The sequence below is a fragment of the Plecotus auritus genome (genome assembly GCF_963455305.1).
Source record: "Plecotus auritus genome assembly, chromosome: 5".
NCBI classification, from domain to species: Eukaryota; Metazoa; Chordata; class Mammalia; order Chiroptera; family Vespertilionidae; genus Plecotus; species Plecotus auritus.
Window position 1 is genome coordinate 49,214,372 of NC_137776.1, and position 19,050 is coordinate 49,233,421.

The 19,050-nt window shown below is 38.9% G+C and overlaps 1 protein-coding gene across 1 annotated transcript in view; it reads left to right on the plus strand.

Annotated features, from left to right (window-relative positions):
• Positions 1-19,050, plus strand: part of TLK1 (tousled like kinase 1) — a 171,466-nt gene that overhangs the window by 74,759 nt on the left and 77,657 nt on the right. Inside the window, exon 3 of the mRNA XM_080668804.1 lies at positions 9,850-9,921. Within this exon, the coding sequence (XP_080524930.1) occupies positions 9,850-9,921 (72 nt within the window). The remainder of the gene's footprint in view (positions 1-9,849; positions 9,922-19,050) is intronic.

A 19,050-nucleotide genomic window follows, 5' to 3' on the forward strand; every position in this document is an offset into this window, starting at 1 on the left:
TCAGTCTGCAGGCCGACGCTCTAGCCACTGAGCCAAACCAGTCAAGGCAGCTTTCAAGATTTAAAAAAAAATGTTTAATTAAATTTTTATTGAGGTACGATTGACATATAATATTATACTCATATATTATATTAGTGGCCCGCCCGGTGCACAAAATTCATGAACGAGTGGAGTCTCTAGGCCTGGCCGACGATTAGGGCCTATCAGGTTCCCCACCTCCCCATCTCCTCCTTCCCTCGCCACCTGCACGCTGCCACCATGTGGTTCCCCACCTCTCCTCCTCTTCCTCCCCTCGCACCTGCGTCCGCCACCACCCAAACCCAGTTCCCCATCGCCTGGGACCTGGCCCCAATCAGGTGATTGAGACCTGCTGGCTGTGGGGAAGGCCAGGAGGTTTACCGCCAGCCCTGAAGAGGGAGCCAGCCTTAGGCCCCCCTGGGAAAGGGGTCACATCCACTGCCACCCACCCCTGGTTCCCCATCCCAGCCCAGGGGCCCAGCCCCGATCGGGCGATTGGGGCCTGCTGGTCAGGGGGAGGGACTAGAAGATTGGCCAGTAGGCCACATCGGTCATAGGGGCCTGCGGGCTGGAGGCAGCTCCTGTGTTGAATGTCTGCCCCCTGGTGGTCAGTGCGCGTCATAGTGACCAGTTGTTCTGGTCGTTCCGTAGTAATGGTCGCTTAAGCTTTTAGTTTCAGGTGTACAACATAATGATTCCATATTTATATATATTTCAAAATGATCACTATAGTAAGTATAGTAAGTTTCTGTTACCATCCATAGTTAAAATTGTTTTTTCTTAATAATGAGAACTTTTAAAATTTACTTTCTCGGGAACCTTCAAATGTGCAGTACAGTATTATTAACTACTAGAGGCCCAGTGCATGAAATTCGTGCACGGGGTGGGGTGGGTGTCCCTCAGCACAGCCTGCACCCTCTCCAATCTGGGACACCTTGAGGGATGTCCGGCGGTAGGACATCCCTCTCACAATCCAAGACTGCTGGCTCCCAACCGCTAACCTGCCTGCCTGATTGCCCCTAACTGCTTCTGCCTGCCAGCCTGATCACCCCTAACCGCTTCTGCCTGCCAGCCTGATCACCCCCTAACGACTCCCCTGCCAGCCTGATGGACGCCTAACTGCTCTCTGGCTGACTTGATTGCCCCTAACTGCCCTCCCCTGCCGGCCTGGTCACCCCTAAGTGCCCTCCCCTGCCGGCCTGGTCACCCCTAAGTGCCCTCCCCTGCTGGCCCAGTCACCCCTAACTGCCCTTCATTGGCAGCCTGGTAGCCCCTAACTGCCCTCCCCTGCTGGCTCAGTCACCCCTAACTGCCCTCCCTTGCTGGCCTGGGTCCCCCCCAACTGCTCTCTTCTGCCAGCCTGGTCACCCCCAACTGCCCTCCTCTGCTGGCCTGGTCACCCCTGACTGCCCACAACTGCCCTCCCCTGCAGGCCATCTTGTGGCGGCCATCTTTGACCACATGGGGGCAGCCATCTTTTGTCTTGGAGTGATGGTCAATTTGCATATTACTCTTTTATTTGATAGGATAGTCACCATGCCTGTACATTACATCCCCATAACTGGAAGTTTATATCCTTTGACCCCTTTTCCATTCCCCACCTCCTAACTCTGGCAACCACCAATTTATTCTCTGTATCTATGAGCTCAGTTTTGTTTTTGGTTTTGGATTCTACATGCAAGTGAACTCATGCAGTCTTTTTGCCTTTCTCTGTCTGATGTATTTCACTGAGCATAATGCTCTCAAGGTACACTCATGTTGTCACAGATGACAAGATTTTTTTTCTTTTCAATGTCTGAATAACATTCCATTGTGTGTGTACATATATATACCACATCATATTTCCTCTGCCCATTCACAGGTACAGATTGCTTTCATGTCTTGGTTATTTTAAGTAATGAATACAGGGATGCACATATCTTTTCAAGTTAGTGTTTTTGTTTTCTTTGGATAATCTGGCCACTCAGTATATATATAACAGCCACTTTGACAGGTATGAGGCGATATCTCGTTGTAGTAAGATTTTTTTTATCTGTGGTTTTCAGTAGTTTGCCTGTGATGTTACCTGGGTATGGAACTTTCTTTTACATAAACCCTAGTGGTAACCACACAAAAAAATCTAGAACTGAGACGACAAAAAAAGGGAAAACAAAGGAAAAAAATCATAGAATACCACCAAACTAAAATAACAGATGGAAACACAAGGGAAAAGGAACAATGAAAACACAGAGCTATGAGAAACAAACGGTAAAATGGCTATAGGAAATCCTCATACATCAATAATCACCCTACATGTAAGTGGGCTGAACTCACCAATAAAAAGCAGAGTAGTGATTGGATGAAAAACAAAACCCAGTCTGGCAGGTATAGCTCAGTGGTTGAGTGTTGACCAGAAATCTTGCTACAGGAGGAGGTCACAGTTCAATTCCCAGTCAGGGCATATGATATCTCTCATCATTGATGTTTCCATCTCTCTCCCTCTCCCTTTTTCTTTAAAATAAAACTTTAAAAAAAGTTAAGAGGTAGAATTGGATACTTTATAATCCTATCTAATAAAAGAGTAATATGCAAATTAACCATCAGTCTGCGACAAAATGGCGGCGCCCATAGCCACAAGATGGTAGCAACCAGTCCTCTCAGCCCCGCTGGAGTCCCCCAGCCTCAGGGAGGGCTGCCACTGAGAGCCTGCAGAGTAAGCGGCCTGGCGGAATGCTGCCCAGAGGCCCTCCTGACCCTTTATAAAAAACAAAAATTCACTCCCCACGGCCCGATCCCCTCCCAGCGGCGGCAGCCTGGGGTGTCAGCCTGGGAGGGGCGCGCACCCCCACGGCGATCCCCTGCGGCAGCCTGGGCTGGGGTCTCAGCCTGGCAGGGGCGCGCACCTCCACAGCACGATCCCCGGCCAGCGGTGGCAGCCTGGGCTGGGGTCTCAGCCCAGCAGGGGCGCGCACCCCCACGGCACGATCCCCTCCCAGCTGTGGCAGCCTGGGGTCTCAACCACTGAGTCACACCAGCCAGGCAGATATGGAGGAATCTTAAATGTTTCTTTCTTTTTTTTTTTTTTAATTGATTTTTTACAGAGAGGAAGGGAAAGGGATAGAGAGCTAGAAACATCTATGAGAGAGACATCGATCAGCTGCCTCCTGCACACTCCCCATTGGTATGTGCCCCCAACCAAGGTACATGCCCTTGACCGGAATCGAACCTGGGACCCTTGAGTCTGCAGGCCGATGCTCCATCCACCTAGCCAAACCAGTTAGGGCTGTCCAATATGTTAAAGAAAAAATCCTATCTAATAAAGAGGGAATATGCAGGGGGAGGGCATTTGGGGGTGACCAGGTTGTCAGGGGAGGGCAGTTGGGGACCGATCGGGCTGGCAGGGGAGTGGTTAGGGGGTGATCAGGCTGGCAGGCAGAAGAGGTTAGGGGCAATCAGGAAGGCAGGTGAGCAGTTGGGAGCCAGCAGTCCTGGATTGTGAAAGGGATGTCTGACTGCCTGTTTAGGCCCGATCCCTGTAGATCCCGAGGGGTCCCAGATTGGAAAGGGTGCAGGTTGGGCTGAGGGACACCCCCCCACACACACAGTGCACAAATTTCGTGCACTGGGCCTCTAGTAATAATAATACATCAAGAAGATGTAACACTTATCAGCACTAAAATATATAAAGCAACTACTAACAGAACTAAAGGGAGAAACTGAGAGAAACAAAATTATAGTGGGGGACCTAAATACCCCATTGACAGATATAGCTAGATCATTCAAACCGAAAATCAATAAGACCTTAAAGGACACATCTTAGACCAAGGGGATATAATCAGCATTTACAGAGCCTTTCATCCCAGAGCATCAGATTATGTATCATTCTCTACTGCACATGTACCCTTCTAAGGATAGACCATATGTTGGGACACAGAACTAGCCTCAACAAATTTAAGAAAAGTGATATACTATATATTCTCCAACCACAATTTTTTGGAATTGGAAATTATCTGCAAAAAATAAAGCAGGAAAAACAGAGACTCATTAAACGACAGGGTCAAAGAAGTTTTAAAAATGTCAAAAGATACAAAGACAAATGAGAATGACAGTATGACATCAAAACTTTTGGGATGTAGCAAAAGTGGTAATAAGATGGAAGTTTATATCATTACAGGCCTATCTCTCAAACAAGAAAAATCTCAAATAGACAACCTAATCATTCACCTAAAAGAACTATATTCTTACTAGAAGAACAAATGAGGCCCCAGTCAGTAGAAGGAAGGAATTATTAAAATTAGAGCAGAATTAAACAAAATACAGGGTTTCCAAAAAAAAAATCGTATGTACACTTTTCAAAAAAATGGTTTGTTAATTCTCACCCAGGATATTTTTTCCATAGGTTTTCAGAGAGATTGGAAGGGGCGTGGGGTGAGAGAGAGAAAAACATCAATGTGAGAGAGACACACTGATCAGTTGCCTCCTACACCCACCCCAGTGGGGCTGAGATAGAAACTGCAACCAGGTATGTGCCCTCGACCCTTCATTGCTTGGCTGATGCTCTAACCCAGCTGTGGGCAAACTATGGCCCGCGGGCCGGATCCGGCCCGTTCGGATGTTCTATCCTGCCCGCGGAGCCGAAAGAGCAGAGGGTTCTCTTGCTCTCCCCTCCGTTCCTTTACTTTGAATTTATATTAGTTCACACAAACACTCCATCCATGCTTTTGTTCCAGCCCTCCGGTCCAGTTTAAAAACCCATTGTGGTCCTCAAGTCAAAAAGTTTGCCCACCCCTGCAACCACTGCATCACACCAGCCAGGGCTACACACCTTTTTTGATAGCTCAATTGATATTTCTTTCTTTTCAAATTTAACCCATTGGAAGTAATTATTCAAAGTGTATATACATTTGGGGGCGGGGGGCGTCCTATAGTAGAAAACAAAAATATAATAGAAAAATTAATGCAACAAGGTTGGTTCTTTGAGAAGATTAATAGGTATGATTTTCTTTGTATTTAATTCTGCTTAGAGTTATCTGTGAGCTTTTCGAATCTTTAAATTTACACCTTCCACCAAATTTTGGGATTTTCTGGCTATTCTTCAAATACTTTTTCTGCGCCTTTTTCTTTATTTCTGTGATCCCAAATACATGTATAGTTTCCAACAACTACTTTTCAATAATTTTTCTCTCTTCCTTTGGTCTTCAGTACTTTCTTCTCCATTCTGATGTCAAGCCTATCTGGTGATTTTTTTTTTTAAAATATATTTTATTGATTTTTTACAGAGAGGAAGGGAGAGAGATAGAGAGCTAGAAACATCGATGAGAGAGAAACATCGATCAGCTGCCTCCTGCACACCTCCTACTGGGGATGTGCCCGCAACCAAGGTACATGCCCTCAACTGGAATCGAACCCGGGACCCTTCAGTCTGCAGGCCGATGCTCCATCCACTGAGCCAAACCGGTTTCGGCCTAAATGGTGATTTTTTTTTTTTAAATATATTTTATTGATTTTTTACAGAGAGGAAGGAAGAGGGATAGTCAGAAACATCGATGAGAGAGAAACATCGATCAGCTGCCTCCCGCACACCTCCCACTGGGGATGTGCCCGCAACCAAGGTACATGCCCTTGACCGGAATCGAACCTGGGACCCTTCAGTCCGCAGGCTGACGCTCTATCCACCGAGCCAAACCGGTTTTGGCTATCTGGTGATTTTTTAAAAAAAATTTAGAGAATGAATTTGAGTATGGGTCACCTTTTCTTGTTTCTTCATAAGTTTAGAAATTTTGTTTATATCATGCACACTGTGACTGATGACTTTGGGATTTAGTTTAGTGTTCTGTTGAGTATTAATTTTTTGTGTGTGATATTATTTGTATTAGGAAAGAATTAACTTGGCTCAACTGAAATCTAAACTATGTCTCCCTATAGGGGATGGCAGCTAACATCTCTATTCAGTTGTTTTAGCCTTATCTGGACTGCTTAGAGTCTGTTCCACTCTTGCATAGATGAGTGACCAGTTAGAGACATGGATAGAAATAATATGCAGAATTTGCAACTCTGTCTTTGGTGCTTTATTTTCTAGCTGTTGTGGTAGTTTCACCCTGGTTTTTCAAGCCAGTAAGATTGCCTGTGATGATCCGAGTTTCAGCTGCTCTGCAGCTCACACTAGGGGCCTTGCAGCAAAAACTGTAAATACAGGAAATCCCCCTAGTCTATTCTCTTCTTCCAAATGTTGTCACCTACCCAGATTCTGTCTACTCTTGGTTGCTTACGTGCTTTCAGGTAGTTGTGTTTTATATATTTTTCCAGAATTTATGGTTATCCAAGGGAACATTGGTCTGATAAGAGGTATTCTGTTCCTCCCTGTGGCAGAATCTATATTTTAAAAAATATGTTTTATAGTGGTTCTCAACCTTTCTAATGCCGCGACCCTTTAATACAGTTCCTCATGTTGTGGTGACCCCCAACCATGAAATTATTTTCGTTGCTACTTCGTAACTGTAATTTTGCTACTGTTATGAATCGTAATGTAAATATCTGTGTTTTCCCATGGTCTTAGGCTCTACAGCAGCCCACAGGTTGAGAACCGCTAGCAGTGTCACCCAAGACCATCGGGAAACACAGATATTTACATTACAATTCATAACAGTAGCAAAATTACAGTTACGAAGTAGCAACGAAAATAATTTCATGGTTGGGGGTCACCACAACATGAGGAACTGTATTAAAGGGTCGCGGCATTAGAAAGGCTGAGAACCACTGTTTTAAAAGGTAAAAATATCTCATGAATTTATATTGATACTTCCAATTCAAATCAGAACTACAAGGTTTTTATTTATATCGCATCATTTTATTTCTGTATCAAGAATTGTAGTTCTCATCCTGACTGGTTTGGCTCAGTGGATAGAGCGTCAGCCTGATGACTGAAGGGTCCCAGGTTCAATTCCAGTCAAGGGCATGTACCTTGGTTGCAGGCACATCCCCAGTGGAGGGTGTGCAGGAAGCAGCTGATCAATGTTTCTCTCTCATTGATGTTTCTAACTCTCTATCCCTCTCCCTTCCTCTCTGTAAAAATTCAATAAAATATATTAAAAAAAAAAAAAAAAGAATCGTAGTTCTCAAGGATGTAAACCAGATGATAGAATTAGAATATCACATATCTATTGACTTTTTTTCGTATACACACGACAATCTCAAATCAACTATACTTGTGCTATCACAATGGCCAAAGTGCTTACTGAAAACAATTCAAAGTTTTTTCACTTGTGCTTCTCATAAAATTCCATCCTCCAATTTTTAAATATTGTATTATTAATAACTTTGCATGCATTAGCTATTAAATTTCATAGTTTCGTACTTGTATTTTTTATTTAACCTTTATCAGTATGTAATAATATTGATTGTATCAGTTCTTACGGTGAATCTTCATTTTGGTGATCTGAAGTTGTCTCTGGATTCTTTTGGAAAGCTCAAGAGAGCAGTATTTCCTGATTTCTGGCATTTTGATAAGTATGCCTTTTATATGTTAAAAATCAATTTTACTGGATAATAGAACACTTTATTCACATTTACTTGGATATCTTAATATGTTACTTCATTTTTTTCTGGCATAAAGTGCTGCCTTTGAAAAATCAAACATTCTTCGGTGCATATTGTGTTCTTCGGTGCATGTTGTGTTCTTTCAGGCAGTAGTTTCAATTTTTCAAGGAGGATTTCCTGAACTACAGTTTCTACTATTTTTCTTCTGGTGGTGCTCTTTAAAGCCTTCTATTACCCGAATGTTGGATCTTCGTTGCTTCAATAGTTGTTGCTTTCTCTCATTCTTTTTATCTCTTCATTTCTTTTGATTTCAGAAGTGTTCCTCCTTTTTACCTCCTAGTTCTCTTAAATCATTATCTGTTGTATTTATTTTCTCTTGGTTTCATTCAGGCTTAATCTTCATTATTGAACCCATTTTTTACCAACTTCTGATGCTTCCTAAGTTCTGTTACCTTATTTCTGAGTTTTTTTGAAATCTGATTTATGTTGTTCTTTCATGTCTTGAGTCATTTTAGTAATGTCTTTTAGCTCATTTCGAAATACTAGGTTACAGTTTTCGCCTAGTTTTTGAAATGTGTATGTTTCTGGTACGCTTTTATTATCAGGACAGTAGTCTATATCTTACTGTCTTTTTTCTTATAATAACTTCATAGGCTGACCTACATCATTTTCTGTTGCTTACCGTTTTTTTGTTGGTTTTTTTTTTGGTTTAGAATGGCTTTCCTTATAGAGCTCCATCTGCTGTTGTTTTGGGGCACTCTTCAAAAGTAATTTCCGAGATTTGTAGGCTTTGCTTCCTTCCCCACTTGTTATTTTTATATTATTTTTTCTGTATCTTCATTGTACCTGTTGGGTTTAGTTTTGTTTCCACACCCAGTAGTTTATACTTATTGTGACACCCTTAGTGAGGGATTAGTTTCAGGAGTTCATAGGGCCTAAGTTGCTCTAACTTCTTCAGACTTCACCATGGACCCCTTGCACTTAGTCACTATTGGAAAGGGCAGAAACCCTTCCAGATATAGCTTCTGTACTCAAATTGACTTACTGGTCAGTTGCATTTGCTGTTTTGGGAGTCTCTGTTGTCAAATCTGTTTGACACCCTATTTCCTTTTGCTTCCTCTCATACCATGCAGGTGCTGTGGTTGTTGGTATGTTCCCATCTGCTATTTTGGAGAGATTTCTAGTCACCCAGTTTTGTTGTAAATGTTATGTGTGAGTTTGGGGTTTATTATTTTTATGTGGAGATTTAGGGATAATGAAAAACATTGCCACTGCCTCCATTGTCCCTGAATCTCTATAGTTTATCACTTCTTAATTGCTGTTTACGGTGTTCTTTGTTTAAAGTTTGATCATCTTGCTCTAATTAGATTTTAACTTCCTCTAAATAGTGTTTGAATCTTAATTGGTTTGCATGTTGTTTGTGTTGAAAATGGGCTTTATAGTGTCCAGCATATTACTAAACATGTATGCAATAGCTCAGAGTCACCAGTTTTGAAAGTAGTTGAACAGTAGTTAAACTTGTAACCTTTTAATGGTAGGATTAACAGCTACTCTTACAAATTGAAGGGAAATAAGGATACCAGTTGGCCTACTTCCACATAAAGTTTATTCATGCGTCATCTTTGGCATGCCTGTCGTCCCCTGGCTTTTAATCATTCCTGGAAGGCATTGATTTAATGTATTGTTGGTCCAAACAAGTCCACAAAACAATAAGCATAATAGAAACATATTGGAAACATAGCAGACATCATCCTGCAAAATAATAACTTATTTCTGTTTGTCACAATTTAAAATATTGTAAAGGAAATGTAGAAATTCTTGAGTGAAGCAATTAAAATGGTCAAACCGATAAAAAAATTCTTAAAACACTAAGCCCAAACAAACCAAAGATTGTCCAGTTTGTTAATATGAAGAGAGGCAAATGGGTGTGGATGGGATATGATGGAATTTGGTAAGATTGTGAAGAGAAGTAAGGAACACAAATAATACTTTAGTTAAGGAAGCATTAGATTTTATACATTGAATAGTAGTTTTAGGGATCTTGTTATCTAACAATAGCCCATTTCCTTTGCCTCCTGAATTTGGTATTCTAAAAACTCAAGTAATGAGTCCATCCCTAAAATACAGCAGAACTTTATTGACTTGGTAAAACTTTCCAAGATATTTATAGTGTTAAGAGGTTGGTATTTCTTATATTTACTTAATTTGACTTTCTTGTTTAAAGGAATCATACTTTAATTTATGAAGATATATTTGTGTAATTTGTTTCATTTATAATTACTCCTAAGTTTTACCTTTTAAAAAATCTTTTAACAGGCTTCAACAAATAATGAAAGCTCTAATCACAGTTTTGGAAGCTTGGGATCTTTAAGTGACAAAGAATCAGAGGTAAGTAACTTCATTTTAAATATGGTACTATTAATGCTTTTTAAATTTTTGTAGGAGCATTTTATTCTGCCTTATGAAGCACAGCATTCAGACTGAAGACTGTATTTGTCATTAGAAAGAAAATATAGTTTCTTTGTTTATGGAGCTGAACTTGTGGTATAGGTGTTCTTAATGGAAGACAGTTACTAGCTATTCATAATTTTAGGAGTTGAAGGTGGTTTTTGAAATACATTGCTTCACAGTTTTCTATTTCTTATTATACTTTCCTCTTAGTTTGGCTCTGAGTAAGAGTTTACTTTCTAAGATACAGATATAAGGGCTTTTTTTCTCTTTTTAAAATTTCTTTTGGAATTTCATGCTCTTGGTTTTCCCTTTTCTTACTTAAAAATGTCCTCTCCTCCCACCCACTTATTGACCCCACTGAGAAAATACATTGGATTTTGTAAGTAGTCATTTCTATCCATGTTCACATTAAGCGTGATATACTTGATGGCATCTTTTAAAAATGTATAGACAGGAATTGCTTTGAGTTTTAGCATTTACTTGTTGATGCTGCAACTTCAGTTTTTGTGGATATAGCCTGCAGTACTGTCTCTTCTCAGATTACAGAATTCTGTTACTTACTTTTCAGTGTATTTGTGTGTGTGTGTGTGTGTGTGTGTGTGTGTGTGTGTGTTTTCCCTATCAATGTTAACTTATTTCTATTGGATCCATTTTAGTCTTTTTTCTATTTGGGTTAGTGTAGATATATTATTAACCTTGATAATACCAAAAAGTTGTTAACACTCAGAAACCCTTAGCTATTCAGTGTTGGTGTTAAGTGGAAAGGCAATAGCAAAGGTGGCCTCTTTTTAAGCCCTGTGTTAAGGAAAGCATCTAGGGATCTCTAGGTAGACAGTTGTGTGCAGTTCTGTGCAGGCACCCTTACACTCCAAAGGAGTATGGCATAGGGCTCTCACTCATCAGGCTTTCCCTTCCACAGAGACAACTGGCAGGCAGCTGAAAGGACTGTGCAAGTGACGGGACTTTATCTGCAGTAGGTTCCCTTGAGGTAAGCGTTAGTAGCCCCTGTAGCACCAGATTGTCACAGTTCAGTTTTTTTTTCTTTAATTCACACACTTATACTGAGCCTTTAAAAATAGTAGGTTTAGATCTAGACAAAAGTACAGTTTTTCAAAAATTATATCAAGAATGTTTTCACTTTATTTTTCCTGGACTTTGAAATATTTCTTGATATTTCCAGATTTTGGTCTAGTTAGTAATCTCACATGCCTCCTCTTTCACAGGCTTTTATATTATAAAGAGCAATAAAATAATTTTAGATATTTCCCTTTTCCATTCACCAAATCTGTTGTTCCTTATTTTTTAAATAGCAAAACATAGTAAAAAGTTAGATCACCTAAAAATATAATATTTCTATGTTCTTTATAGATGCAGTATTTAATTCCTTCAAAAGCAGTTATAAGAAAATACCACTCTTCTTTAAAGAATTCCAAGGATCACTTTTGGCTATATTTTTAATTTAAAATATTGATTTGTTATTGTTTTTTAAAGACCATAGTGGCATTTGCAGTGAAATAGAATTTGGTTCAACATTGGATATACTGAGCTTTATTTATATAGAAATTTTGACAGTAGGGACAGCAATAGAAAATCTTAAAACTCTTTTGACTTTTGCTGTTCTTTGTTCTGTATCTGGAAGTTTTAGAAAATTAATGATTAAGTCATGTGGCACAATATTTTAGAAATGACTACAGATTATACATTTTCCTTAAGATTTAAAGGAGCAAAAAAATTTTTGTTTTTGTCTTTCCATTGTAAGAAGCTACATATCTGGAAAATGATTGCCAGGTTTTATATCTATAATACATACCTTAATTAATGAATTCCCTTGGGTAAAATTTTATATAAATCAAGATACAGATATTCATAAGCCATTAAATTTAAGTTGTTGGGAGTAAACATTAAGTTGCAGAAGTACTTTTTTTCCCAGTACAGTAGTAGAGTTTATGTAGTATTCCATTGTCTTCTGATGTTATTTATTCTTTTGGTAATCCATTCCCAAATAATAGTTTTTGTTTTTATGAACAAATAGTACTAAAAGATTTACTATTTTTAATGATAAAAGTACAGATTCAATCAGATTTAATTTTTAAAAATGGAACATTTCGCATGGGCTCCCTCTGCAGGCCTCTCCCCTAAAAGAAAGGGCAGCTGTGATCTTCATATGAGTGGGTAGGGCTTCGACCAAGAGACTCCACTGTAGAGACTTGGCTTGGGGCAGACAGGCAGGCTGAAGACCCCTGGCCCTCTCCACCCCCATCTCCTTACCTCATGGCCATACAAGAAGGACTCTACTTAGGCTACCCACCCTTTCCACACCCCACTTTCTGTTTTTTAGCTTTTCTTCCTGATATTTATTTCTGTGTTTTATAATGTAAATAATGTGCATATCTTGCTATTTCATCAATTAGACATTATCTGTTGAGTCCCTTTTAGTATTTATCAAGATTCTTAGTTTTCCCTACTCTCTTCAGATACTCAGAAACCTCCTGTTTTCTTCTATCCTTTTACTATTAAAACTGAAAAGCGTCTGATATTTACTATTAGGGTAATTGAATCTACTTCAACTGAAAATTTTCATTTCAGTTAATATATGAATCACTTCATATATGAATTTGCCTTTTATTTCTAAATGTAGGATTATAGACCAAAAAAGGTTTTCCTTTTTTAAAAAAATATATTTTATTGATTTTTTATAAAGAGGAAGGGGGAGGGATAGAGAGTTAGAAACATCGATGAGAGAGAAACATCGATCAGCTGCCCCCTGCACAACCCCTACTGGGGATGTGCCCGCAACCAAGGTACATGCCCTTGACTGGAATCGAACCTGGGACCCTTCAGTCTGCAGGCTGACGCTCTATCCACTGAGCCAAACCAGTTAGGGCAAGGTTTTCCTTTTGTTAATGAAATCATCCAGTAGGTAGGAAGGTGTTGATCTTGTTTTGCTTTATTATACATACTAGTAAATCTAGGTCTATTCAACAGGCTCCAAAAATTTACTATATTTTAATTAAGCATGTATTACTTATCTGTTATCTTCTAACCTCTGCCAAGCACAGAGAATATAAAGATGAATAGTGTATTATCTCTGCCTTCACAAGAGGACAGATTGCTTTATAAACAGTGTGGGCTGTTGTAATAGATGTAAGCACAAGGTGCTATAGGGTCAAAGAGTAAGAAACCCGTAATCCCACCTGCCTGCAAGGGAAAGGAGGGGAGGAAAGAGAAGAGAGATCTTCCTTCAAAGAAGAGATGATAGTCGTTAGGAAAGGCTGTGAATTCTTTCCAGAGGTTAAAGGCAAAGTGTGAGAAGGCAGGTAGAGAGACTTCCATGCTTTTGCATGGAAGTTTGGCAGGTAGTTTTGTTCATGGCATAGGGCAGTGATTCTCAACCCCAGCTGGACTTTAGATATCCTGAGGAGCTTAGAAAAAATACCATGCTGCAGAGGTGACTCAGTAGGTTTGCAAACTTCTGGTATAGGGAGGATATGCAAGAAGGGTGAAAGATAGGCAGGGGTCAGGGTTTGAAAGGCCGTTTATTTCATAAGAAGGAATTTGGGTTTTTATCTGGGTGATGGAGAATCCTTGAAGCAGGGAGAAAAAAGACAAAGTAGAGATGAAGAAGCCCTCTTCAGGTGGCAATGTGGAGGGGATAGGATTGGAAGGAAGCAAAACCTCAGTTGGAATACTTTGCCTTTACAAAACTCCAAATCTCCATGGTTTAATATTAGGAGGAAAAACTTCAAGTGGGAGGAGTTCTAATTTAGTGTTCTTAAGTTTGCCTTTTGGACGTTCTTCTCCTTCAGATGCTCTCACTTTGGTTATTGATGCTATCACCACACAGCCGATGCCTCTCAGAGGTTAATGTGCAAGTGAATTACCAAGTGTTCTTATGTCTATAGATCTGGGGTTGGGGTTTGCATTTCTCTAACAAGTTCTCAAATTCCACTAGATTTTAAAAGTAGAATCAGTAGTTTGATGACTATTGAATGAGGGTAAAGAAGGAAAGGGAAGAGCCTAGGAGTTTTTAAAGGTACATAACTTCAGGTGATAACTCAGGAAGGAAAGGGCTCAGGCTAGAGAGAAAGACTTAGGAGTTTCTACATAGGTGTGAAATGATTGGGTGGTCTGAGGATTCCTGGGGGTCCCTGAGACTCTTTCAGGGGACCCACAAGGTCAGTTTTTATAACGGTGCTAAGACATATTTGGCTTTGTAAAACTTTAATTTTCTCCTGAGCTTACAGTGAAAATTCCCAGAGGCTGTATTATACATGATGTCATCACTGACAATTTATGGATTCTGTACTTGTGTATTCTGGCGTTTTAAAGCTTTTTAGTTTTAAATTCTAAAATGATAAATATTGATAGTTATAAACCACATAAATAAAAGCTCTTTGGGGTCCTCAGTAGCTTTTAAGAGTGTGTAGAGCCCTGATGTCCAAAAGTTTAAAACCTGCTTTTGTAGATGAACTCATCCTGATAGTTTGTGTAACTCTAGGAAATGTTACCAAGCCAGATGGGTGTGCTGGAGAAAGGAGGTGGATAGTAGGAAGAAAAAGAGAAGAAGAAGAATGAGTAGAATTAAATGTCACAGAAGTCACAAGATAATAACGGTAAAAAGTGGCTAAGAATTTGTCACTTAGGCTTAGTTCTAGTAGATTAATGGGACCAAGATTCCAGATTATAGTTGGTTAAGGAAGCATTGGAAAATGAGGAAATAGTGACCGCAAATATTGACAGCTCTTGGCAGAATTTTTACTGTAAAGGAAAGGAGACAATATTGAGAGTCTTAACAGGCTTGCCATATTAAGTGCTAAGGAAAGGGTTATAGCAGAGCTATGATGGGTCAAGGAAAGTGCTAAAGAAAAAGGAGAAAGTAGAACCAAAACTCAGTACCTTTTCCTCAGGGTGTTATGAATGGTGAGATCCAGACCTTGGTGCGCAGGGTTAGTTGTAGACAGAAATGACAAGGAACAACCTTTCTTTTGATGGGTGAATTTCTAAACCTAATAACCTTTCTCTTACTTCACAGGGAAAAAAGAGGTTATCAGCTGAAGGAAAGAACCAGGAATGGGTTGTGGGTGTGAGAAGAATGATACAGATTTTATGGGAGGGACAGAGAAGGGAGTTTAAGGGGGAAGGGTCACTTATCCTTTTAAATGTTTTAGAATGCCTGAGTTAGAAACATGGTCTGTGTGATTTATCTGCTAGCTAAAAGTCCAGATTATTTTATGAGGCTAAGAGAAGGAGCCCATGTTTCTTGGTTATCATTGTTTTCCAAATTTTAGAACCTGCCTTGATCAACCATCTGCAGTTCTTGCAGGACCCACCCTTCCTTGTCTAAACACAAAAGACTTCTACTTTCTTGAAATTCTGTACAATTGCTGTTCCCTCTCCACCTTACCCCAAGTGCTAAAATTAGGTATCTTATAGCTTATTTGGAATTTATAATGAATATTAATACCATAGACATTCCTCCAACCTACCTCTCCTTTGCAATGTTCTAGAATATAGCTCTCTGCTTTATTTTCTTACCAAGGTGGGATATTTGTGACTGAATATAAGACTGAATATAAATATCATTGAGTTATATCTTCTTCAATAATGTTGAAGAAGCACATTTAAGACTATTTTTGGATGTGTGTTTGCATACAGTATACTACAAAATAATATTTGTTAAGCAGACACACATCAAATTATTCTATTTTTGCCTCAATTTAATCTTTAATACTTATCCTAATATATAAAGAGCCAGGGTCCGTCACGACCTAAACGTCCGGACTGACGACCAAACACCAGGCTAGGGTCCCGGCAGGTGCAGCGGAAGTCAGTCCTGGGTACCGGCTGGCGCGGCAGGAGTCAGTCCTGGGTTCCGGCTGCCTGCGGCGCGGGGGCAGGAGGGAGCTGTGGAAACGTAGCCATGCTGCCGTTGGACTAGGCTCTGGGGAACCGGAGCCATGCTGTGATGGGACTGGACCCTACCCGAGGGGTCCCGGATTGTGAGAGCGTGCAGGCTGGGCTGAGAGAGCCCCCACCCTCCCCAATGCACAAATTTTTATGCACCAGGCCTCTAGTCTTCTATAAATGTCTGTATAACTTGAATCACAGTTGAACAATTTAAAATATATTCTATCTCTTTTTTCCCTTCCTCCTGGATAATTATCAATTCTTTTAACCCTCTATGACCCCCATCTTAGCATATTGGCATTGAATTACTATTTATTTTTGATTCAGATACTTTTGACTTATTCAGGATTAAGGATATTTTAAGTTATAGATATGCAGAAACTGGGACATTCGTTGAATCAAGACATTTAAACTTAAATCCACTTTTGGCATTGTAATAATTATAATGAAAGAATATAATATAGATATTATGCCTTGATTGTCTTAATTTACCTCTAACAACGATTAATGGAGGCCATTTTATGAAAGAAGATCTGATTAGCTTTATCTTTGAATTAAGTTTTTGGAAGTAGTCTTGGAACTTAACCTTTTTTCCCCCTCATTTGAGTTAAAGTTATGATATTGAAGATACTTTGAAACATTAATGCTTTTTTTTAAAGACTTTTTAAAGGGTCACATTGTGTTTGATTTCTTATGTGCATGTTTTAGAGGAAATAGAAAATAAAAACACTAGGGAATTAGTTAGACCTAAAACTAACTTACTAGTATACCTGGCTTTAGGAGGCCATTATTTCCATTTCTAGAACTAGTATTGTTTATAGAATTATTTAATAGGTTTGTAAATGTAAATTTTCCTTTTTTGAAGAAGGTCTTTTAAAGTTACACAAACATGTGTAAACTGATTAAATGGGTTGTCTTCTGTTCTTAGTAGATTGGCCAGATTTGGAGAGTGATAAGAACACTTTCTGTTTTAACCTTGTTTTTATATACATACCCATCTCTGCTTTTTCCTTTTCCTCCTCTTAATGGTATTTAGTTTGAATGTTTTCTTAGTGAACACTTAGGTACCCAGGATTGATTGGAAGTTATGATTCTATTTGAAAATAGAGGTAATACTGGCCTTAAATTTTAGGTTTTAGATTGATATTTTTTATTTCATTAAAATTTTACTTGTGAGTATATATATTTGTTAAAATCTGGACAAATCTTTTTTTTTAATGTCTTAGTCTGAGCACCCAATAAGAAATAGGAAAACTTGGAAAATGAATTTAATGATGTATAGTCTAAGTATCACTGAAAGTTACATTTTTATGCCTTTTCCCCCTGAATAAATTACCTTGTTTTTTTTTACTTTATTCTGTTTAAATCTGTTCAGCTTCTCAAGATTGTTAGACATCAAGTCATTTTTTAAGAAATATTATTTGTATTCTGCTACGTACATTATTTTCTAAAATGTTTTAGCCTGAGAAATGATCTTTGTGGTGTTCTATTTGATGAGTTCTGCTGTTTTCTTTTTTACTTATCTTCCTGTAGTATTTTCTCACTTTTTATTGTGCTAGGTGGGCCAAACCATAAATCTTACTAAGTATTATTATGTCATTTGTTTTACTGACATTGTATATAATATGTTGCTATATACAATGTACAATATCCATGTTGTCTTGAAGGAGAGTACTCTGTGTGTGCATCTAAAATTGTCTATTTTGTAACACTAATAAATGCATTATCTCAGTGGAGGAATAAATTTGTTTTTTCTCCCTTATTAATAACTAATAATCAATTTTATAAATTTACAGGATTTAAAAGTCCTTGTAAAAATCCTGGAATTGTTTTGTAAATTTTTCTTTCATTAAAAAAAAGAAAACTATTTGATTCTACCATTATACATTAAAGGACATGCTCTTATAGGAACTATATTCAGCTATAAGTTACAGTGTATTACCCTAAAGTATGTTAGGTGATAGGGTTCACAGCAAAGGAAGGACGTTTATCCTGGTCGTCTATACGTGTCCTTTAGTCTCCTGGAAGGAAAAGTCAACTGGAAACCAGATATAGGTCTAGCATTGGCTCTGAAGCTGTTTATATAAAGGTGGAAGACTGTGTGTGTCAGAATCATCTGGGAAGCTTTTTCGAAGTAAAAGGATCCCCGCTTAGGAATTCTGATATACTCAGTCTAGATAATCTTCCAGTTTCTTATAAATCTTGAAATCATAATTTAGTAAGCCATTTATTTATCAAACAGATATATAGCTGCTAAATGTTTCACTTTATAAAAGTGTACTTAATGTGGGTGGTGGGTTGTTTTTAGAGCAAGAAAGTTCTATACTGCTTGACGAAAAGAAGATTAGAAGAAAATAATGCCCAGGTCATTTTAATAATGAAGACATACTGCCCTGGCCATTGTGGCTCAGTTAGTTGGAATGTTGTCCCATATACTAAAAGGTGATGGGTTCAATTCCCAGTCAGGGCACATACTTAGGTTGCTGGTTTGTACCTGGGTTAGGGCGTGTACAAGAGGCAACCAATTGATTTCTCTTTCTCTCTCTCTCTCCCTCTCTCCCTCTCTCTTTCTCTCTCTCTCCCTCTCTCTTTCTCTCTCTCTCTCTCTCTCTCTCTCTCTCTCTCTCTCTCTCTCGCCAATAAACATCTTCAGGTGAGGATTTTTTTTAATTAAAAATAAATTTTAAGAGATTGAAGACATACTTTAAAGTGGAACTTTGTATAGTGCTCAATTATAGTAGGTGGTCAGTAAGTATTTAACATCACTTTAGTTTTAGCATGGTAGTTTTGAGTCAACTACAAATGATTCTTATATATTCATCAAAACAAGGTTTCTAAACCTTAATGTTACTGACATTTGGAACCAGATAATTCTTGGGTTGGGGTTGTCCTAAGCGATGTAGGACATTTAGCAGCATCTCTGACTCATGCATTAGTTATCTGTAGCCCACAGTTGTGGCAACCAAAAATGTCTCCAGATATTCCCAAATATCCTCTGGGGGTCTGGGCAGATCTCCTCTTGGAGAACCATTAATGAAGGAGAGAAAACACAGTTTTAACACATTGCCTGTGGAGGTAGATTACAACTCTATAAGTTTAACATCTCTAAGTATGGAAACAGCCCAGAGAATTAATTAATTTGTCCATAGATAATAAGAG